This window comes from Nerophis ophidion, linkage group LG27 (genome assembly GCF_033978795.1).
Source record: "Nerophis ophidion isolate RoL-2023_Sa linkage group LG27, RoL_Noph_v1.0, whole genome shotgun sequence".
Taxonomy (NCBI): Eukaryota; Metazoa; Chordata; class Actinopteri; order Syngnathiformes; family Syngnathidae; genus Nerophis; species Nerophis ophidion.
In genome coordinates, this window is record NC_084637.1 from 36,561,319 (window position 1) to 36,585,680 (window position 24,362).

Here is a 24,362-nt window from a genome sequence, read left to right on the forward strand (position 1 = left end):
CAATGTTGGTTTCCGGCCATGCCGCTTACGTAGAGTGATTTCTCCAGATTCTCTGAACCTTTTGATGATATTATGGAGCGTAGATGTTGAAATCCTTAAATATCTTGCAATTACACTTTGAGAAACGTTGTTCTTAAACTGTTTGACTATTTGCTCACGCAGTTGTGGACAAAGGGGTGTACCTCGCCCCATCCTTTCTTGTGAAAGACTGAGCATTTTTTGTGAAGCTGTTTTTATACCCAATCATGGCACCCACCTGTTCCCAATTAGCCTGCACACCTGTGAGATGTTCCAAATAAGTGTTTGATGAGCATTCCTCAACTTTATCAGTATTTATTGCCACCTTTCCCAACTTCTTTGTCACGTGTTACTGGCATCAAATTCTAATTCTAAAGTTAATGATTATTTGCACAAAATTTTTTTTTTATCAGTCTGAACATCAAATATGTTGTCTTTGTAGCATATTCAACTGAATATGGGTTGAAAATGATTTGCAAATCATTCTATTCTGTTTATATTTACATCTAACACAATTTCCCAACTCATATGGCAAGGGGGTTTGTATATTACTTCCTCCTACAAATGGTGCTCTGGTGACAGTCATAATTGCAACGGGGTCCTCCACTTTTACTTTAATTGTCTTTAATACCACAAAAAGCACTGCTTTGATAATAGTAATAACTCACTCACAGTATTGAAATACCCGATGCAATGTTGTATTTAAATAATACAAACCCTGTTTCCATATGAGTTTGGAAATTGTGTTAGATGTAAATATAAACAGAATACAATGATTTGCAAATCATTTTCAACCCATATTCAGTTGAATATGCTACAAAGACAACATATTTGATGTTAAAACTGATAAACATTTTTTTTGTGCAAATAATCATTAACTTTAGAATTTGATGCCAGCAACACGTGACAAAGAAGTTGGGAAAGGTGGCAATAAGTACTGATAAAGTTGAGTAATGCTCATCAAACACTTATATGGAACATCCCACAGGTGTGCAGGTTAATTGGGAACAGGTGGGTGCCATGATTGGGTATAAAAGCAGCTTCCATGAAATGCTAAGTAATTCACAAACAAGGACGGGGCGAGGGTCACCAATTTGTAAGCAAATTGTCGAACAGTTTTAGAACAACATTTCTCAACGAGCTATTGCAAGGAATTTAGGGATTTTACCATCTACAGTCCGTAAAATCATCCAAAGGTTCAGAGAATCTGGAGAAATCACTGCACGTAAGCGATGATATTACAGACCTTTGATCCCACAGGCGGTACTGCATCAAAAACCGACATCAGTGTGTAAAGGATATCACCACATGGGCTCAGGAACACTTCATAAAACCACTGTCAGTAACTACAGTTGGTCGCTACATCTATAAGTGCAAGTTAAAACACTACTATGCAAAGCCAAAGCCATTTATCAACAACACCCAGGAACGCCGCCGGCTTCGCTGGGCCCGAGCTCACCTAAGATGGACTGATGCAAAGTGGAAAAGTGTTCTGTGGTCTGAAGAGTCCACATTTAAAATTATATTTGGAAACTGTGGACGTGGTGTCCTCCGGAACAAAGAGGAAAATAACCATCCGGATTGTTCCAGGTGCAAAGTTCAAAAGCCAGCATCTGTGATGGTATGGGGGTGTATTAGTGCCCAAGGCATGGGTAACTTACACATCTGTGAAGGCACCATTAATGTTGAATGGTCCATACAGGTTTTGGAGCAACATATGTTGTCATCCAAGCAACGTTATCATGGACGCCCCTGCTTATTTCAGCAAATCAATGCCAAGCTACGTGTTAAAACAGCGTGGCTTCATGGTAAAAGAGTGCAGGTACTTTCCTGGCCCGCCTGCAGTCCAGACATGTCTCCCATCGAAAATGTGTGGCGCATTATGAAGCGTAAAATATGACAACAAGACCCTGGACTGTTGAACGACTTAAGCCGTACATTCCAATGTCGAAACTTCAACAATTAGTTTCTTCAGTTCCCAAACATTTATTAAGTGTTGTTAAAAGAAAAGGTGATGTAACACAGTGGTGAACATGCCTTTTCCCAACTACATTGGCACATGTTGCAGCCATGAAATTTTAAGTTAATTATTATTTGCAAAAAAAAAAAGTTTAAGAGTTTGAATATCAAATATCTTGTCTTTGTGGTGCATTCAACTGAATAAGGGTTGAAAATGATTTGCAAATCATTCTAATTCGTTTATATTTACATCTAACACAATTTCCTAACTCATATTGAAACGGGGTTTGTAAATACACTAATCTTATCTCGATACAGGTGTGCATGGAGTCTATTGTTGTTAGCTCATCCTGCATCAGCAATGACCTGAGGGGCCAAAGTACACAACATATGGACGATAACCTGATTATAAGATGCTTTTTAATTGGCTAAGTTGGCGTTTACAACCGGGAGCTGCCACTATTTAAACGCGGCTCAGCGCTATTGGGAGTTGCTCACTGTTTATCGGCGCCACTTCAGGTGTGGAACACACACTCGGACCCCTAAGAGTTTGCAGGTCTTAATACAGCATGTTGTGATTTGTTTATTTTGCTGTTTACAGGATGATCAAGTCAGTGCTGCCGCTGCTGTTCCTGACACTGTCAGGTAATGCGAATGTCGGACAAAAAGATTGTTTTTACTTTGTTTTGTATCCGTCTTTATATGACAAGATTGACTTTTTATGAAAATTTATTCGACAGTATTTTATCAGAGTCGCAAAAACTGTAAGCAGCGTTGACACAAGTTTACGACGGCCTACGACAGGGGTGTCCAGACTTTTTTCAGTGAGGGTCGCACACTGAAAAATCAAAGCAAGCGGGGGCCATTTTCGTAATTTTTATTTTAAAAACCAATACAATATACAGTGGGGCAAAAAAGTATTGAGTCAGCCACCGATTGTGCAAGTTCTCCCACTTAAAATGATGACAGAGGTCTGTAATTTTCATCATAGGTACACTTCAACTGTGAGAGACAGAATGTGAAAAGAAAATCCAGGAATTCACATTGTAGGAATTTTAAATAATTTATTTGTAAATTATGGTGGAAAATAAGTATTTGGTCAACCATTCAAAGCTCTCCCTGATGGAAGGAGGTTTTGGCTCAAAATCTCCCGATACATGGCCCCATTCATTCTTTCCTTAACACGGATCAATCGTCCTGTCCCCTCAGCAGAAAAACAGCCCCAAAGCATGATGTTTCCACCCCCATGCTTCACAGTAGGTGTGGTGTTCTTGGGATGCAACTCAGTATTCTTCTTCCTCCAAACACGACGAGTTGAGTTTATACCAAAATGGATACATGGATGATACAGCAGAGGATTGGGAGAATGTCATGTGGTCAGATGAAACCAAAATATAACTTTTTGGTATAAACTAAACGCGTCGGATTACTGCATCAGTGCGGCGTGGCATGGAGGCAATCGGCCTGTGGCATTGCTGAGGTGTTATGGATGCCCAGGATGCTTCAATAGCGGCCTTCAGCTCATTTGCATTATTGGGTCTGGTGTCTTTCAGCTTCTTCTTCACAATACCCCACAAATTCTTTATGGGGTTTAGGTCAGGAGAGTTGGCAGGCCAATGGAGGACAGTAATGTCATGGTCAGTACACCAGTTACTGCTAGTTTTGGCACTGTGGAGAGGTGCCAGATCATGCTGGAAAAGGAAATCATCTCCATAGAGCTTTTCAACAGATACAGCTTCAATAGCCGTATTCCCATGGTCAAGCCACTTCTGAACTCTAGACAACGGAAGTTCCCTCATTTAGCAATGGTTTGGGGAGCCATGTCAGCTGCTGCTTTTGGTCCACTGTGTTTCATCAAGTCCAGAGTCAATGTAGCTGTGTACGTGCTTCCATCTGTTGTAAAGCTCTATGGAGATGATGATTTCATTTTCCTGCATGATCTGGCACCTGCTCAATATTCTTTGTCGAAAAAACAGAAGCTAAAATGAATAATTAACTTAAAATGTATTTATTATTCTTTACAATAAAAAAAAAAATACTTGAACATTGATTTAAGTTGTCAGGAAAGAAGAAGAAGGAATTTAAAAGGTATATGTGTTTAAAAATCCTAAAATCATTTTTCAGGTTGTATTTTTTCCCTAAAATTGTCTTTCTGAAAGTTATAAGAAGCAAAGTACAAAACATTAATGAATTTATTTAAACAAGTGAAGACCAAGTCATTAAAATATTTTCTTGGATTCTCTAATTCTATTTGGGTTTTGTCTCTCTTAGAATTAAAAATGTCGAGCAAAGTGAGACCAGCTTGCTAGTAAATAAATACAATTTAAAAAATAGAGGCAGCTCACTGGTAAGTGCTGCTATTTGAGCTATTTTTAGAACAGGCCGGCGGGCGACTCATCTGGTCCTTACGGGCTACCTGGTGCCCGCGGGCACCGCGTTGGTGACCCGTCAAAAACCTTGCGGTTAATTTAGGGAATTACGAAACACATATGTACCAGATTGCAACAAAAGTGCTGATGTCAGCACACTTATGTAATCAGCAATTGACCTCCTGAACGACTGAAACGAGATTAGATTGATTTATTACACGAGTTATTAAGGTCGTGGTCCACATATTACAGCACAGAGAGTAATCATTAATAGTGCAAATAAAATGTCAACAATCGTCTTCACAGGACTGCAAGCCGCCCCAATTGGACCTCTAAGAGGTTTACCAAAGGCATCATCGGCCTTCGAGCTCTCAGATGACTCGAACGCCATCAACCATCTTCCTGATGGCTTCCAACAAGGGACCGAGCCCTCCAAGAGGTTCTTTGACAACGGACTAGTACGAGACCACATCGAGGAGATGAGCAGGAGGACGGGTAAGTAGAAATGAAGTAACATGAATTTATTAACGTGGACTCCGACTTAAACAAGTTGAAAAAATTATTCGGGTGTGACCATTTAGTGGAATATGTACTGTACTGTGCAATCTACTAATAAAAGTTTCAATCAATCAAAGACACGCAACACGGACGCACCGGACTTGCTAGCTAAACTAGCCTGCTGATGTTAGCACGCTAGCAATTGACTAACATTATCAAGTAGCGTTTTGACGTTAGAACGGTTTAAATCGGTCGGGCGAGGGTGAAGTAGTAACAGAGAGTAGAGAATAATTACGTTAGACTTTGCTTGTAAACGCTGAAAAGCAGGAATCGAACCTAAATGCTAAATTAGCATGCTAGCCAGATAGCAGCAATTAACACAATATATGACCTGGGTGTATATACCTGAAAAAAAGCTGGCATACTAATGCTAGCATGTTAAAAGGGAACATTATTACCAGACCGATGTAATATACCTTGATGTTGCAGAAAAAAGATCATATGTTTTTTTAACCGATTTCCGAACTCTAAAAGGGTGAATTTGGCGATTGAAACGCCTTTCAATTGTTCGCCTGTCGGAGCGATGACCTTTCACCCGTGACGTCCCAACAGGAAGCAATCCGCCATTTTCTCAAGCACATTACACACACCAAGTCAAATCAGCTCTGTTATTTTCCATTTTTTCAACTGTTTTCTGTACCTTGGAGACATCATGCCTCGTCGGTGTGTTGTCGGAGGGTGTAACAACACTAACAGAGACGGATTCAAGTTGCACCGGTGGCCAAAAGATGCGAAAGTCCCTCGTTTGTTCTGCACACTTTACCGACAACAGAGATGGCCAGAATGTGTGGATATCCTGCGACGCTCAAAGCAGATGCTTTGGCGGGGTTTGCTGCTAGCGAGCTGTATAAAATAGTCAGGATGTGTCATGGATGCAAAGGATTCTGGGTATTTGTTGTGTTGCGTTTATGTTGTATTAATGTGAGGATGTTCTCCCGAAATGTGTTTGTCATTCTTGTTTGGTGTGGCTTCACAGCATGGCGCATATTACTAAGAGTGTTAAAATTGTTTATATCACAACCATTAGTGTACTCTGTGTCACCCAGTATGCCTTGCAGTCGTGTGCGTGTTGCTGCGGAAGCCACACACAACATGATGCTGGACTGACAAGCAGATCGTACATGTTGTAGAAGGCGACAAAGCCAATGGTTTCATAGCACGCCCTAATACTTATTAACTGGGTGACTGCGGGCAGTCATTCTAGAGAATGTTTACGTCTCCTATTGTCTTCTTCGCTTTGTGACACGGGTCTTAAATGGCTGTTTGAATGGTAAAGGATACCTGAACCATGTATAACAAATATTTCCAAATGGTTCAATCGCCACCCGCCCGAATCTAATTAAAATCGATTTTTTCGTCATGTTACCCGCCCTACCCGCGGTTTATCCATGGATGAGACCGCAAACCACGCATCTCTAGTACATATTGCATCATTATGCCTCATTTGTAGCTATATTTGCATCCAGCCTTTCCCTCCACCCACATTTAATGCCAAACAAACACATACCAATCGTTGGTTAGAAGGCGATCGCCGAATTCGTCTTCGCTTCCTCCCGTGCCGCTGTCTGTCGTGATATGGCTCAATAGCTTTAGTTTCTTCTTCAATTTCGTTTTCGCTATCTGCCTCCACACTCCAACCATCCGTTTCAATACATGCGTAATCTGTTGAATCGCTTGCGCCGCTGAAATCCGACTCTGAATCCGAGCTACTATGCTATACCTTTCTGTGCTATCCGCTATGTTTGCTTCTGGTGGCTTCACGCAGTGACGTCACAGGACAATAGACGGGTGGATACAACGATGGTTAAAATCAGGCACTTTTAAGCCGTTTTTCGGGATATTGTGTGATGGGTAAAATTTTGACAAAAACTTCGAAAAATAAAATAAGCCACTGGGAACTGATTTTTATTGGTTTTAACCCTTCAGAAATTGTGATAATGTTCCCCTTTAAAAGTTGGCATGTTTCCATGAATTGATTATAACGTGGACCCCGACTTAAACAAGTTGAAAAACTTATTCGGGTGTTACTATTTAGTGGTCAATTGTACGGAATATGTACTGTACTGTGCAATCTACTAATAAAAGACTCAATCAATCAATCAAAGCATGCGCCAAGTCACAAAATATTTGACTCTGAGGTGTACGCCAGTAAAAATGCACTATTTGCTAAGATTAGCAACTTAGCAATTAAGTAACATTATCGAGTAGCATTTTGACATTGGAACGATTTGAATCCGTTACGAAATATGGAAGTAGTACCACCACCACCTTTTGTTTGCCTTTTTGCAGGTGTACACCATAGAGTCAAATATTTCAGTTCGGCTTTGGCTTTTTCGCAATCACCGAAATCCATCCTGATTCTCTAAATGATTCTGTATTAAAATGTCTTCCCGCTTCCATATTTCTTAACAGATTCAAATTAATGCAAAGTCAAAATGCTACTTGATAATGTTTGCTAATATCAGCAACTAGATTATTTTCACTGCCGTACACCTCAGAGTCAAATGTTTTTTTACTTGACGCATGCTAACTTGTAGCATGTAGGCATGCGAACGTCAGCGTGCTAGCATTTTTTTTTTTTAGCTAGTTTTAATAGGTATAAATCTCAGAGCAAATATTTGTGTAATTCACGGATGTTAACGGTTAACGTTAGCATGTTAGCATTCTATACGTTGGCATGCTAGCCCTTTTAATTAATTTTACACCGAGTCAAATACTTTATTACGTCATTCATGCTAACTGCTAGCCGATAAACGTTATAATGCTATCTTTTTGGTTCATTTTTCAGATGTATGCGGACGATAGAGCAATTTAAATATTTCACGAATGTTACTGGTTAGCATGCGAACGTGAAAATGCTAGCTATATTATCACATTTATCAGGAATACAACTCAAAGTGAAATATTTGGTTACTTTGTTCATGCTAACGTCAGTGTCATATTTTTGGCTAATTTCACAGATTGATGAGGACAGTCAAATATTTTGTTATTTCCCGCATGCTATCTTTTAACATGCTAACATTAGTATGTTGATATGGTAACTTTTTTGCTTTTTTTTGCAGATTTATATTTTGATTCTTGATGTTATCTGGCTATTGTGTTAACTGTTAACATTTCATTTCGGATTCTATTTGTCAGTATTTACATGCAATATCTACTGAAATTGCATTGTGTAATGACATTATAGTAGAGAGTAGAGACTGCGAAAAAACAAAAGGTCTTACCCAAACTGTACTCTTTAAAGTTGGAAGCATAGAACTGTAAGAACCTTCATGAACTTAAGATTGTTCTAGTCCAACCCTCTGATATGGAGTTACGTAGTTTTTGGGACAATCTACTTACTGTCTTGAAGCAGTTGGATGCCTCGACTGATTGCTTCTCAACTCTCATCTGTAGCTTTCATCCACAACCTTGTTGAAAATGATCCAGGAGACCTGGAGACTAAACTCTGGTTGGCAGATGAAGGTAAGAGAAATGGTGACAATTAACAGGAAGTAAAGTTACTAAATTCTTTCATGTTCAACTGAAATATCAGAATGACCTATGCTGGGTTCTAGGAAATCAAACTATACGTGACCGATGGAAACAGAACATTCTCTCTTTTCAGTTCCCGTCGATGTGCCAGCCCAAAAGAATGGAGGGGGTTGGGTTCGAGTTGAGGAAGCTTCTTCGTCTCAACTCCCAGATGGTTTCAGACAAGGAACCGAACCGTTCTTGTCGATCCCAGATGGTTTCAGACAGGGAACTGAACCGTTTATGTCAATCCCAGATGGTTTCAGACAGGGAACTGAACCATTCGCCTCTATCCCAGACGGTTTTAGGCAGGGAACCGAACCATTCATGTCGATCCCAGATGGTTTCAGACAGGGAACTGAACCCTTTATGTCGATCCCAGATGGTTTCAGACAGGGAACTGAACCCTTTATGTCAATCCCAGATGGTTTCAGACAAGGAACTGAACCGTTCGCCTCTATCCCAGACGGTTTTAGGCAGGGAACCGAACCATTCATGTCGATCCCAGATGGTTTCAGGCAGGGAACCGAACCGTTCATGTCGATCCCAGACGGTTTCAGGCAGGGAACCGAACCGTTCATGTCGATCCCAGACGGTTTCAGGCAGGGAACTGAACCGTTCATGTCGATCCCAGACGGTTTCAGGCAGGGAACAGAACCGTTCATGTCGATCCCAGACGGTTTCAGGCAGGGAACCGAACCGTTCATGTCGATCCCAGACGGTTTTAGACAAGGAACCGAACCGTTCATGTCGATTCCAGACAGTTTCAGACAGGGAACCGAACCGTTCCTCTCTATCCCAAAAGGTTTCAGACAGGGGACAGAACCTACAATTTTTAATTCTATGAGCTTCAAACAGGGAGCAGAGCCCTCCGTTTCTATCCCAGACGGTTTTAGACAGGGAACAGAACCATTCATGCCAATCCCGGATGGTTTCAGACAAGGAACTGAACCTGTTATTTTGACACCCCGAGGTTTCAGACAGGAAACCGAGCCATCTAGGTCTCTTCCTAGAGGATTTAGACAGGGAACAGAACCTACAATTTTTAATTCTATGAGCTTCAAACAGGGAGCAGAGCCCTCCGTTTCTATCCCAGACGGTTTTAGACAGGGAACAGAACCATTCATGCCAATCCCGGATGGTTTCAGACAAGGAACTGAACCTGTTATTTTGACACTCCGAGGTTTCAGACAGGAAACCGAGCCATCTAGGTCTCTTCCTAGAGGATTTAGACAGGGAACAGAACCATCTCTAAATATACCAGAAGGTTTAAGGCAGGGAACAGAACCATTAGTTAAACACCCAGAAGAACAGGGCCGGTCCACTCCCAGCCTCCAAACATGTCAAGGAGAGGTGATCAACGGAAACTGCTACGAGTTCAACCCAACTCCACTCAATTTCCAAGAAGCACAGGTCAGTCTCAACGTTCCCGACCAGTTACTTCATCCGCTTGTCCCAAGTCTGATTGTGTGCTTTGTTTTTAGGATTTATGCAAAGCTCGGAACACACACGCTGAGCTCGCATCTGTGACAAGCGGGGACCTTCATTCCCGCCTGGTTTCCATGGTTACCAAGGGCGGCCAGATCAGCCCACGGTTGACGTGGCTGGGGGCCGTGGTCAAGGCAAGTCCAGCAGCGTAAACATGTCGGAGTTTTTGTTCACAACCCTGAATGGAGGCCAAGGGTACTTCTATCAGATACGTTATCTACTGTTATTCTCTCTTTGGTCAGACATTGACCCTTGGACTTGGACGTACATGTTTCTTGCAGCATCAACCACATCTTTTTTTTTTACATAACATTCATGGATTGTTTTGAATGCTGCAGAACCAGCAGGCCTCCTGGGTAGACGGGTCGGAGTGGACTTATAGTGACTGGATGCCGGGTCAGCCTAACATTCACACCAGCAAGCCAGTCTGTGTGGAAATGTTCAAAATAGGTAAGGCGACTTCCCGAAGACCAGCTCAAATTTAACATTCCAAATAATGAGTACAAAGGATTTTTCATGTTTGGTAAATGGACATATTTTAGGTAAAAATCAAAGAAAGTGGCAACAAATAAGCTGGGGACAAAAAAAGGGTTTCCACTCTACCAGGATCACGGAAATTAATTTAAAATTGCTGCCATTTTATTTTCTGGGTATCTTATTTTGAAAGAATCCTCACCTCCGTCCATGCATCACACAATCCAACTTTATTCATTGCCTGCGGTTATGTCAAGCTAGGGTTTTCTTAAATGCCTCAAATATCCGGCGTTTGGAGTCTGGGTTGTGTGTATTTTCAATGTACGTACAGAGTTAAGAAGGGGTTACACAACAAAACAAATTGTGAAAGTGTGTGCCCGCATCACACTTTGTGAGGGAGGTGCAGAGAGAGCTAGAGACATAGTTAGTAGAGTGATTGTTAATCAAGGCATAGTAAGTCAACAGCCATATAGGTCACACTGAGGGTGGCCGTAAAAACAACTTTAACACTGTTACAAATATGCGCCACACTGTGAACCCACACCAAACAAAAATGACAAACACATTTTGGGAGAACATCCGCACCGTAACACAACATAAACACAAAAGAACAAATACCCAGAATCCCTTGTAGCACTAACTCTTCCTTGACGCTACAATATACAACCCCGCTACCCCGAATACGTCACATCTAATATTACACTTTGAAAAATAATTTTGGTCGAAGATTTTACATATTTTGTGTGTTCGCCATTAGAAAACAGTTTTGACAAAAAAGGGCGGAAAACAAACTAAAACATTTTGAATGAGGAATAGATCTGAAGTTGATGTAGACTCCAGAGATTTAAGCATTAAATATAAAATGTATGTATGCAAAACACTTATATACTGAAATAAATACACCTACGACGTATTAAATAAAACCATAGAAAAAACTACCAGCAGCGGTAAAGTTTAGATCAATAAAGGAAAAAAGAAAGTGAATAAATGTTTATAACTGAATACATTTGTTTATGCATAAAAATTTGTTTTCTTTTTTAAAATTATTTCTTTTAATGAATTAAGTAACGTTTATGACAACCTTTTTCCAAAACACAAATTACAATGTGAGATATAAGTGTGAAGTGAATTATAATTATATAGCGCTTTTTCTCTAGTGACTCAAAGCGCTTTACATAGTGAAACCCAATATCTATTTTTTACATTTAAACCAGTGTGGGTGGCACTGGGAACAGGTGGGTTAAGTGTCTTGCCCAAGGACACAACGGCAGTGACTAGGATGGCGGAAGCGGGGATCGAACCTGCAACCCTCAAGTTGCTGGCACGGCCACTCTACCAACCGAGCTATGCCGCAATAACAGGACAATGCATACGTTTATCATTTGTTTTTAAAATGCTTTCAAAAAATTAGGACCCAAAAATTTTACTGTGAGACCCCATTTTTAAGACTTGATGCATTTTGAAAATCCCTAGCGCTAACACTGCTGTCAACAGAGGAGAAAAAATGCTTTATTTAAATAAATTATTAATAATTATTTATAAAGCACGTTCAAGTATCATTGGCAAATTTTTACCTAGTCCCGGCCTTGGCACGCATATGTGTCCTCTTTTTGGGATTTTAGAATATGGTCAGGCTAGCAATTGGGATGCAACGAAAAACGGTATACTGCTAAACCCCGGTATAACTTTCCAATGTTAGTAATACTGTTTTATATTAAAATGATGGCAAAACGGTGATAAACAACACTTTGATCAACTGATGGACCGGTGACACTGATCATTTACTGAAGAAGGGAGCTAGCTCTCACTAGCTTTTATGCTAACATGAAAACAATAGCGATTTTATGTGATTTTTCCATTAAAATACAACATTCCCAAATGTATACATTACTGTCTGACCAATTTAGATATTGAATTGTGCACATTACACTTACAAGGTGTGTTTTTTTTTAATTTATTTTTTTAGACAACAGGAAGTGACGTCCCACCACGCGGTTTTTTCTTTATCACTGAAAAAAAAAAAAACACGCGACTTTTGCTGATGTTTCCTGCCTTTACCTATTCAACATATCTTTACCTTTGTGTTACCTACCTTCCCTGCATCCTGGGGTCACACTGGTGCTTCTTTCCGTCACCCATAATGTTTGAAAAAAGGTGACGGGTTTTTACAAAACTTTTGTGTTGATTTTTGCAGAAGGATGTCAATTATTAAAATGTAGGTCTAAGTGAGACCTACATAGAGGTTTTTGTTTCATGTCTCTCCGACAATCCTATCGGAAGTTACAAGCAGTTTTGTCTGTGTTTTCTTCCTAGGAGCAGTTTTGGCTGTTTTTTTATTCCTAGGGGGCGCTAGAGCGCAATTTAGAGTTTTGGGGTTTGGTTTATTTATTAGATTGCAATTCTTTCTGTCAGCCATAATGTTTGAAAAAAGGTGACGGGTTTTTACAAAACTTTTGTTTTGAAGGGGTAATTGCCAACTTCCTGTTGATTTTTGCTGAAGGATGTCAATTATTAAAATGTAGGTCTAAGTGAGACCTACATGGAGTTTTTTTTTTCATGTCTCTCTGACATTCCTACCGGAAGTTACAAGCAGTTTTGTCTGTGTTTTCTTCCTAGGAGCAGTTTTGTCTGTTTTTTTTTTTTATTCCTAGGGGGCGCTAGAGCGCAATTTAGTTTTGGGGTTTGGTTTATTTATTAGATCGCAATTTTCACCAGTCCTGATGTGTGTTTCCAGATTGGTGAGTTTTGAAGCATTTTAAGGGGGTCAAATTACAGCTCAAAGAGGCAAAAAATGACATTTTTTTAAAGAATTAAAACAGAAGAAGATAACATATTTAAACACTAAAATAAAAATTGTGTAGCTTTTAAGCAGCCCCGAAAAATATAACATATTTCTCCTGCCAAGAAACTATATCATGTGACTATGGATTTAATTGTGAAAAAAAGGTGGTTGATTTTAATTTTCCTGAGGGAACTCTCCTAAAGTGAAGTGAATTATATTTTATATAGCGCTTTTCTCTAGTGACTCAAAGCGCTTTACATAGTGAAACCCAATATCTAAATTACATTTAAACCAGTGTGGGTGGGACTGGAAGCAGGTGGGTAAAGTGTCTTGCCCAAGGACACAACGGCAGTGACTAGAATGGCGGAAGCGGGAATCGAACCCTAACCCCTTTTGGGTTAGGGTTACCTCTTGAGTAGATTCAACAATACCGTGATAATAATCCATCCATCCATTTTCTACCGCTTATTCCCTTTCGGAGTCGCAGGGGGCGCTGGCGCCTATCTCAGCTACAATCGGGCGGAAGGCAGGGTACACCCTGGACAAGTCGCCAGCTCATCGCAGGGCCAACACAGATAGACAGACAACATTCACACTCACATTCACACACTAGAGCCAATTTTAGTGTTGCCAATAATAATAATTGAGATTATTTTAGTGACAATAACTGTTTTTTTAATTTAATTTTACATTTTGTCATCGTTGTCAAGCAAACCTACCACACTTGTGGTTTTGTTTATCGTGGGGAACAGAGAGACAATCGGAAGGCTTCACGCAGACACAAACTACAAACCGAGCCCAAAATAGCTTCTTTTACTTGGTCTCATCGTCCACAACTACGCTGCGTTCAAGGACAGATAAAAAAAAGTGGAAAAATAAGCACAATAAAACAGGTAAACAATATGAGCTTTGTATACATTTTACAATACAATAATTGCACTCGCTTCACGGTGGCAGAGGGGTTAGTGCGTCTGCCTCACAATACGAAGGTCCTGCAGTCCTGGGTTCAAATCCAGGCCCGGGATCTTTCTGTGTGGAGTTTGCATGTTCTCCCCGTGAATGCGTGGGTTCCCTCCAGGTACTCCGGCTTCCTCCCACTTCCAAAGACATGCACCTGGGGATAGGTTGATTGGCAACACTAAATTGGCCCTAGTGTGTGAATGTGAGTGTGAATGTTGTCTGTCTATCTGTGTTGGCCCTGCGATGAGGTGGCGACTTGGTCCAGGGTGTACCCCGCCTTCCGCCCGATTGTGGCTGAGATGGGCGCCAGCGCCCACCGCGACCCCAAAAGGGAATAGGCGGTAGAAAAACGGATGGATAATTGCACTCGTGGTGCGCATACTACATACAAAGTTGCGTTGAATTGTTTTAGTTCCTATGTTCCCTGAAGGCAACGTGATTGGGTACAGTCCCGATCATGGCCCTCTCAAGTTGATGACACGCACCCAGCGCTAAATTCTAACCAAATCTGAAATAAAAATATCTTACTCGGAAAAAGAAAACTGAAAACAAATCAAAACTGTAAAAAAAATAAAAATAATTAATCTGAAGACAAAAACAGGAGCTCAAATAACAAAATATGCGAATGTGAGAAAATGAAAATAGTTTGTTCATAAAAACTAACAGTGTATAAAAATTTAATTTGACTTGAACTTATTTTTATTTTGAATGTACCGATTGATTTTTTGTTTCAAAGTTTTATTTTGAGAGTACAAAACTTTTGGTCCTCATATAGCTTCATAAAGTGGTGCTTTTTTGGTTGTGTTTGTAACTTGACCACCTCATATTGAAAAATAGCATCGCATTACAAATAATAGTAGTAATAATAGTCCATTTAAAACAATTATAATTTTATTTGTTTTAATTAAATTAGATCTAAAAAATCGTCACATCAAAAATAATTCAAATCTATTTATTTATTGGCACAATTTTAAAATGTAACATGCCTTTTATGATGAAAAACTAACTTTTAGGTAATAAATATTGAAAATATTGGATGAAAAAGAATGCAATAGAATGTGTACCAAGAAACAATGTAATAATAATACAGGATTTACCTTGTAGACTTCTTCCAGTTGCTTCTCCGTCAAACACACCATCAGCGGCTTCTTCATATTTTCATGGATAAATGTCAGCCACTTGGAAATTATTTCAACATCATTAGCTAGCGTTATCCACTGCTTCATTATATTGCAGACCAGCAGTACTGCACTCCAACTTCTACGTTAAGTGTAACTCATGTTGATGATTTCTTGCTTTAATTTAGTGACAATTATCCAATTTTTCTTCTCAACGCTGTCCTTCACACTCTTTTTCTTCCTTCCATACGTGGAACCACAAAGTTATGTCCATCTGTAGCGATAAGTTAACGCGAGCGAGAAAGACGGGATGTTTTTGTCAGATTTTAGGGGTTCAGGGTGACATTCACTGCGCCAACGAGAGGCAAGCAGGCTCGTAACTCCAATTTTTGCTCGTAAAAGAAGGTATAGAGACAACTCGTTTCACTTCAGATTACAAATAAAACATTTACGGCACAACACTCAAAGTCAATACTTTGACTTTCTTACTTTAAAGACGTGATATTATGCTATAAAACAGGGGTCACCAACACGGTGCCCGCGGGCACCAGGTAGCCCGTAAGGACCAGATGTGTCGCCTGCTGGCCTGTTCTAAAAATAGCTCAAATAGCAGCACTTACCAGTGAGCTGCCTCTATTTTTTAAATTGTATTTATTTACTAGCAAGCTGGTTTCGCTTCGCTCGACATTTTTATTTCTAAGAGAGACAAAAACTCAAATAGAATTTGAAATCCAAGAAAATATTTGAACGACTTGGTCTTCACTTGTTTAAATAAATTCATTTATTTTTTTTACTTTGCTTCTTATAACTTTCAGAAAGACAATTTTTGAGAAAAAATACAACCTTAAAAATGATTTTAGGATTTTCAAACATGTACCTTTTTACCTTTTAAATTCCTGACAATTAAAATCAATGTTGAAGTATTTTTTTTTTTATTGTAAAGAATAATAAATACATTTTAATTTAATTCCTAATTTTAGCTTCTGTTTTTTTGAAGAAGAATATTTGTGAAATATTTCTTCAAATTTATGATTAAAATACAAAAAAAATATTCTGGCAAATCTAGAAAATCTCATTTAAATCATATTTCAAAGTCTTTTGAATTTCTTTTAAAATGTGTGTTCTGGAAAATCTAGAAGAAATAATGATTTGTCTTTGTTAGAAAGATAGCTTGGTCCAATTTGTTATATATTCTAACAAAGTGCAGATTGGATTTTAAACTATTTAAAACATGTCATCAAAATTCTAAAATTAATCTTAATCAAGAAAAATGACTAATGATGTTCCATAAATTGTTTTTGGAATTTTTTCAGAAAGATTCGAATTAGCTAGTTTTCCTCTTCATTTTTTTCGGTTCAATTTTGAATTTTAAAGAGTAAATATTCACGGTGGAAGAGGGGTTAGTGCGTGTGCCTCACAATACGAAGTTCCTGCAGTCCTGGGTTCAAATCCAGGCTCGGGATCTTTCTGTGTGGAGTTTGCATGTTCTCCCCGTGAATGCGTGGGTTCCCTCCGGGTACTCCGGCTTCCTCCCACTTCAAAGACATGCACCTGGGGATAGGTTGATTGGCAACACTAAATTGGCCCTAGTGTGTGAATGTGAGTGTGAATGTTGTCTGTCTATCTGTGTTGGCCCTGCGATGAGGTGGCAACTTGTCCAGGGTGTACCCTGCTTCCGCCCGATTGTAGCTGAGATAGGCGCCAGCGCCCCCGCGACCCCGAAAGGGAATAAGCGGTAGAAAATGGATGGATGGATGGAAATATTGAAGATAAACTATGTTTCAAAATTAAATTTTAATTTTTTTCGTGTTTTCTCCTCTTTTATATGGTTCAATTAAGTGTTTTTTTCATCATTTATTCTCTACAAAAAACCTTCCGTCAAGGAAAAAAATGTACGACAAAATGACAGACAGAAATACCCATTTTTTTTATATATATAAATAGATTTATTTATTAAAGGTAAATGGAGCAAATTGGCTATTTCTGGCAATTTATTTAAGTGTGTATCAAACTGGTAGCCCTTCGCATTAATCAGTACCCAAGAAGTAGCTCTTGCTTTCAAAAAGGTTGGTGAACCCTGCTATAAAATGATTGTTTTGTAGTAGTAATTAAATTAACATGTTGAGGGAATATTTTCCCTCCTTTGAGCAGAATGAAATGCTTTGAAGTCACTAGTTTCGGCCTTCGTTTTGCTCAAGCACCCTATTTTACGGACAAAATAACTCGCATCCACCAAGGCTTTGAAGAAAAAAAAAAAGTTCTTCATATATAAGCCGCAGATATTTATATATGTTGTGAAATGAGTTATTTACACATAAATATTTTGTAAATGTTTATTCACATACCATATTTGTTTCCAAACGGTGTCTGTAACAAGGCAGTAAAACGGCTGATCAAACAAAACAGAAGTCATCGTCATGGATCCACTAGCTGTGAAAACTAGCTCGCCAATCAGCTAAACAGACTCAAAGCCATGGTGATGTTTTGGTGAATTGACTTGGGAATTTATGAAACTGAAACAATACAAAAAGAATCCCATTGTAAGTTAATAATACTAAGACACTTGTAAACGTGTTAGCATATTAGCAAATGCTAACAATGCTAGGTTCATAACGTTACGATAGCATGTACAAATATGCATGTAAACACTTCTACAGACATAAAATATGTGATGGTTTAGTAAGTAAAAATTGTTTTAGTTATATTGTAAAACTTAAAAATGTTGCTTGGAGTGAAGAATGAAGAATCCATACGAATAAAACCGCTATGGACAACTGGAAGACGGAACTGCAGTTGTACTTCCGGTTCAAACCACTAAACAGAAGGAAATACTGTTGACGTTCACCCCTCCCCGCATCTGGCTAACTCGTTCAGAAGATGGCGCCATAGCAGAAACAATAACACACATTTTTAGTGTCTTTGCTTGGGTTTTTGAAAACTAATTGCATTATGGACGTCAGCGAAGAACAATCAATAAATTAGCTGCAGGGTCCAAAGCGTAGGAAAAAAAGTAGCAACTTAGTCCGGAATTTTGTCAGCCCTTTGAGACCCTTGTGATTAATGGCTGTATAAATAAACGTTGATTGATTGATTGAAACTTTGAATTTATATAGATAAATATAATGATCTCAAATCTGTTTCTTATCTATGCACACACACACACACACACACACACACACACACACACACACATACACACACACACACACACACACACACACACACACACACACACCAAGGAAACTTTCAGTTTCGATACCCGCCAGGGCGAGACAGGCAAGGTGGACAGAAGCATGAGAGACGGGTGACCGTTTTAGGATTTTTCCGAACTTTAGACGGCTTGATTCGCTCCCCAGCGCTTTTGTTTGTGCTTAAAGGCCTACTGAAACCCACTACAACCAACCACGCAGTCTGATAGTTTATATATCAATGATGAAATATTAACATTGCAACACATGCCAATACAGCCTTTTTAGTTTACTAAATGGCAATTTTAAATTTCGCGCCGAAATATCCTGCAGAAACGTGTCGGTATGATGACGCGTGCGCGTGACGGCAAGCATTGTAGAGGACATTTTGTTCCAGCGTCGTTCCCAGCTATTAAGTCGTCTGTTTTCCTCGCGAAATTCCACAGTATTCTGGACGTCTGTGTTGCTGAATCTTTTGCAATTAGATCAATGAACAATGGAGACATCAAAGAAGAGCGCTGTAGGTGGGAAGCGGTGTATTGCGGCCGGCTTTAGCAACACAAACACGGCCGGTGTTTCAATGTTTACATTCCCGAAAGATGACAGTCAAGCTTTACTATGGAACAGAGCAGTCAAGCGAACACAGTTGGATTGGACCACACACACAAAGTACAGTGTGTTATGCAGCGATTATTTCGAAAGATTGTGTTTCGAAGAGGGTCCCTTGAGAAGGGCAGAGATGGGCATCGCCACCACCCATCGACTGGTGCTGAAGAAAAGTGCAGGGCCGACCTTCGTAACACAATAAGCAGATAAGGGATTTTCCAGAATTATCCTAGTAAATGTGTCTAATAACATCTGAATCGCTCCTACTGCCCTTTAGTCTTTTTTTTTTCTTCTAGTCCTTCACTCTCACTTTCCTCATCCACAAATCGTTCATCCTCGCTCAAATTAATGGGGAAATCGTTGCTTTCTCGGTCCGAATCGCTCTGGCTGCTGGTGGCCATTATTGTAAACAACGTGAGGATGTGAGGAGCTCCACAACCCGTGACATCACGCGCATATCGTCTGCTACTTCCGGTACAGGCAAGGCTATTTTATCAGCGACCAAAAGTTGCGAACTTTATCGTCTATGTTCTCTATTAAATCCTTTCAGCAAAAATATGGCAATATCGCGAAATGATCAAGTATGACACATAGAATGGACCTGCTGTCCCCGTTTGAATAAGAAAATCTCATTTCAGTAGGCCTTTAATTGTCAATCTTCAGTTGTCATCATTTCAGACAAAGAACTGAAGGATCTGGTTGGACTTTTCCCTCAAACAGTGAAGTGAATTATATTTATATAGCGCTTTTCTCTAGTGACTCAAAGCGCTTTACATAGTGAAACCCAATATCTAAGTTACATTTTAAACCAGTGTGGGTGGCACTGGGAGCAGGTGGGTAAAGTGTCTTGCCCAAGGACACAACGGCAGTGACTAGGATGGCGGAAGTGGGAATCGAACGTGCAACCCTCAAGTTGCTGGCACGGCCACTCTACCAACCGAGCTATACCGCCCCACAGGAAGGGCCTTAAACACACACATCCATGCTTTTGAGACTCCCACTTTAATCCTCACGATCAATCAAATGTTTAGAAATCTGATAAAATATGCGAAGTAATTAACTAAACTTTCTTGCAGATGAAAGTTGGTGGACGGCCGTGGACTGTGACCTGAAGCGAGCGTCCATCTGCTCGTATCCGGCGGCGGCGTGAACCCCTCCCCCCGGATGTGTAAGAAGGAATAAAACCATACCTGCATCGTGCACGTGTCTCTTTATTGTCGTACTTTTGTAGTCTAAAACCCGGAGCGGACTCGCATGGTGGTGTTCCACCTGTGTATACAAAGCAAGTATGTACACTTTAAGGAGCCAATTTCAACACAAGTCCGTACCGTTGGAGTACCTGGAAAGTGCAATAAGTACATTTACAAAAAAAAAAAAAAAGACAGAAATAATAAAAATCATGCTGTACACTACATATTTATATGGTGCTCATAAATAATCACAGATATACATGTTTCCATTTGGCGGCGGTCACAGAGAACGATGCTCAGATGCTAAAAGTTGCTTCCTGTCAGGAACACCAAAACTACGAGAGCCATCCTGGAATAAAGGCACTCCTCTTTTGTGGGACGTCTCGCAAGTCAGCGTTGGAGTTGTCAGTCAAGTAAAAAGACCGATCACGGAAGGAGATCCGTCGTTTGGTCATTGATATTGTTTTGTTCAACACAAAAACAATATAACTGAAAACTATCATTTTTTGTGTCAAAAAGCAATAACTAGATATAAAATAAAAAAAAAAAAAAAAAAGAAATCTTATAATTCATTATTCTATTAACTATTTTAAATTAATTTATTTTATAGTTCACACAACAAAATCCCCAACCTGCAAGTTTACAGCATTAATTCAGGAGATTAATCACCCAAAATAATCACATAAATTAGGTCTATATTCAGAGTGATCATGCTATTTGACCTGAACCGTGATGGTGACTTGAAAGGTGGAGTAGGTTGTTCCACGCTCAGTGCCTACGTCAGGGAGAAAGTCAACCCTGACTGCACTTTACATACAACGTATAAATGAAGGAAGATTCAAATAATGTTCTTGTGTGACACTCGGACAATTACGTTTCATGAAATTGGGGTACTTAAATATATATATATATATATATATACATACATATGTATATATATACACATACATATGTATACATATATATACACATTCATATATATATATACAAATATATATACATACACACATATATATATATATACAGTATATATACATATACACACATACATATATACACATACATACATAGATCCATATATATACACATACACATATATATATACACAGATATATACTGTGTATATATATATATATATATATACGTACATATATATACACATAGATAAATATCTATACACATACACATATATATATATACACAGATATATACTGTGTATATATATACATACACATATATACATATGGATGGATGGATGGATATATATATACATGTATATACATATATACATACATATTTACATGTACATGCATATACATATCCATACATATATATATATATATATATATACATATGGATGGATGGATGGATGTATATATATATATACATATATACATGTATATACGTATATATATATATATTTATATGTGTATACGTATATATATATATATATATGTGTATATATATATATATATACATACATACATGTATACATATTGAACGCTGAAAAATAACATTTTCTAAAAAAAACTTGGGTATTTTTTAAGAAAATGTTTTATATATATATATATATATACACATAATGTTTTTTTTATTAATTTTTTTTATTTGTCCTGTCCAGTCAATTAATGCAAATCATATTGTGGATTCAATGTTTGGATATATTTAGTGTTTGGCGTGGTCAGCCTGCAGCAGAAGAAGAAAAACATATATTATTTATGAAAAACTAACAATTTTTTTTGATCCAGTTACTGATTTTTGACAATAAAAAAAAAAAAATTGTTAAAAAAAAACATGTTTTCCTTTTTCAATGTCCACTCCTAAAAGGCAAGTACCAATGACCAAAAGATATACATATACATCATGAGTGTGTGTATGAGCCACACTTTGGCTTGGCAACGTAAATAAACGTAAATAAACGCCATTACCTGCAATCAATCGATGCAAAAACATGTCAATCCGTCTCCACAGGAGCTTCACACTGTGGCTTTAAGTATCCAAAATGAGCATTAGTGTACATGAAATACCCTGTGAACAGACAGGAATGATTAAAAAAAAAAAAACGCACGCTAAAAGGAGCAAGGGGAAGACATCGAGAACGTGCGAACGAAAGGCGACAAAGGAGACCCGTCAAAGTATTGCTATTAACATTTTGCACATCATTCCTTGGGGCGCATGTGCAGACTGAACACATGCTACGCTTGCTATAAATAAAAACAACCCTTTCAAGTAACTTAAAAACATTCACGCGAGTGCTAAGTCACCCGCCGCCCGGGCTGTTCAATGGCGCTTGTTGGAAAACAACAGTCTGAAGGTGAAAATGGAAAAGCCGAGAATTCCGAGTTGTTTTCCGACTAAAAGGGGACACAAACAAGAAGGCTGCAGCTACTTCTGGGTCTGAACCACAGCGCCAGCGCCGTGCGCTCAGGGCAGAGTGGGCCGCTTATAATTTACATGACGCACGTGGGGTCACCTGGCAGGGATGGGCATGAAGGGGGAGGGGTTTTAGGGCCGGGGATGTGGATGGGGGGAGGCGGCATTCAACCTAGGTGGTGTAGTCCGACTCCTCAGACGCCAGCTTGGTCCGCCTCTTAGTGGAGCCCCACAGCCTCCGGGGGATCTGAGAGGAGCGGCGGGAGAGGAAGGAGGAAGGAGGAAGGAGGAAGGGGGTGAGAGTGGGTGTGAAAGCATGAAGCCAAAAGAAACAAGGAGAGGATACGATCCATGAGTCGATAGCATGTCCATATTTGATTAGGAGCATTTGAAACATCTACTTTGGTATGGAAAGATGAAAAGAGAAAAGCGTGCCGCACAATGAAATACTCTTTCCAAAACTCGACTCACATCCGAATCGCCATTTCCTATTCATTCCTATCTTTTAAATCCATTCATTATTTTCAAAAATTGACGTTTTTCTTTTTCTATAGAAGAATCTATACTTTAAAAAGACGTTTTAGGCCATGTAAGTAACCTTTTAAAGGCAGACTGAAACCCACTACTACCGACCACGCAGTCTGATAGTTTGTATATCAATGATGAAATATTAACATTGCAACGCATGCCAATACGGCCGGTTTGGTTTACTAAATTGCATTTTTAAATTTCCCGCGAGGATATCCTGTTGAAAACGTCGTGGAATGATAACGCTTATGTTGACGCGTGCTTGTGACGTTATTGGTTGGAGGGGACATTTCAGCCCAGTACCACACACGGCTAAAAGTCGTCTCTTTTCATCGCATAATTACACGGTATTTCGGACATCTGTGTTGCAGAATCTTTTGCAATTTGTTCAATTAATAATGGAGACGTCAAAGAAGAATGCTGTTGGTGGAAAGTGGTGGATTGCAGCTGCCTTTAGCAACTGAAACACAGCCGGTGCTTCTTTGTTTGTTGTGAAGCTTTAACACAGAGTGGTCAAGCGAACATGTTTCTCTACGTCAACCAGCAAGTTTTTGGATGGGAAAATTGCGTTATTAAGTCGGCTCTTACCGGAGACTTTAGTGGATTATGCGACCTCCTCCTGCGGCTCAAAAAGGCAGCTGTGATCCTGGCTCCTCCCAGAGACACTGTGTTCACCGCAGCCATCCGACTTTCAGGTATGACTTTATAATCTCATTAAACACTATTAACACAATAAGCAGATAAGGGATTTTCCATAATTATTCTAGTGAATGTGTCTAATTACATCTGAAACGCTCCCACTGGAACCGTCGCCTTTTTTTTTTGTAGTGCTTCACTCTAACTTTCCTCATCCACGAATCTTTCATCCTCGCTCAAATTCATGGGGAAATCGTCGCTTTCTCGGTCCGAATAGCTCTTGCTGCTGGAGGTTATGATTATAAACAATGTGAGAATGTGAGGAGCCCTCCAACCCGTGACGTCACACGCACATCGTCTGCTACTTCCGGTAAAGGCAAGGCTTTTTTATTAGCGACCAAAAGTTGCGAATTTTATCATCGATGTTCTCTACTAAATCCTTTCAGCAAAAATATGGCAACATCACGAAATGATTAAGTAGGACACATAGAATGGACCTGCTATCCCTGTTTAAATAATAAAATCTAATTTCAGTAAGCCTTTAAAAAAGTTTCATTGTAATCATTATACCAAATAATAGATCGTGAGAATCAGATTGAATC

At 39.3% G+C, this 24,362-nt stretch overlaps 2 protein-coding genes across 2 annotated transcripts in view; one reads left to right on the forward strand and one right to left on the reverse strand.

The window, feature by feature from the left end:
• Positions 1 to 2,482: 2,482 nt before the first annotated feature.
• Positions 2,483 to 20,233, forward strand: LOC133544371 (uncharacterized). Its single transcript, XM_061889608.1, has 8 exons — positions 2,483 to 2,496; positions 2,579 to 2,622; positions 4,653 to 4,841; positions 8,301 to 8,369; positions 8,512 to 9,830; positions 9,902 to 10,039; positions 10,244 to 10,355; positions 20,110 to 20,233. Exons 2-8 carry the CDS (start codon positions 2,580 to 2,582, stop codon positions 20,181 to 20,183), a joined length of 1,944 nt encoding a protein of 647 aa, XP_061745592.1. The 5' UTR covers positions 2,483 to 2,496; position 2,579; the 3' UTR covers positions 20,184 to 20,233.
• Positions 17,559 to 24,362, reverse strand: part of LOC133544370 (neurobeachin-like protein 1) — a 154,622-nt gene continuing 147,818 nt past the window's right edge. The window contains exon 56 of the mRNA XM_061889607.1: positions 17,559 to 22,843. Coding sequence (XP_061745591.1) covers positions 22,769 to 22,843 — 75 coding nt within the window. The 3' untranslated portion in view covers positions 17,559 to 22,768. The remainder of the gene's footprint in view (positions 22,844 to 24,362) is intronic.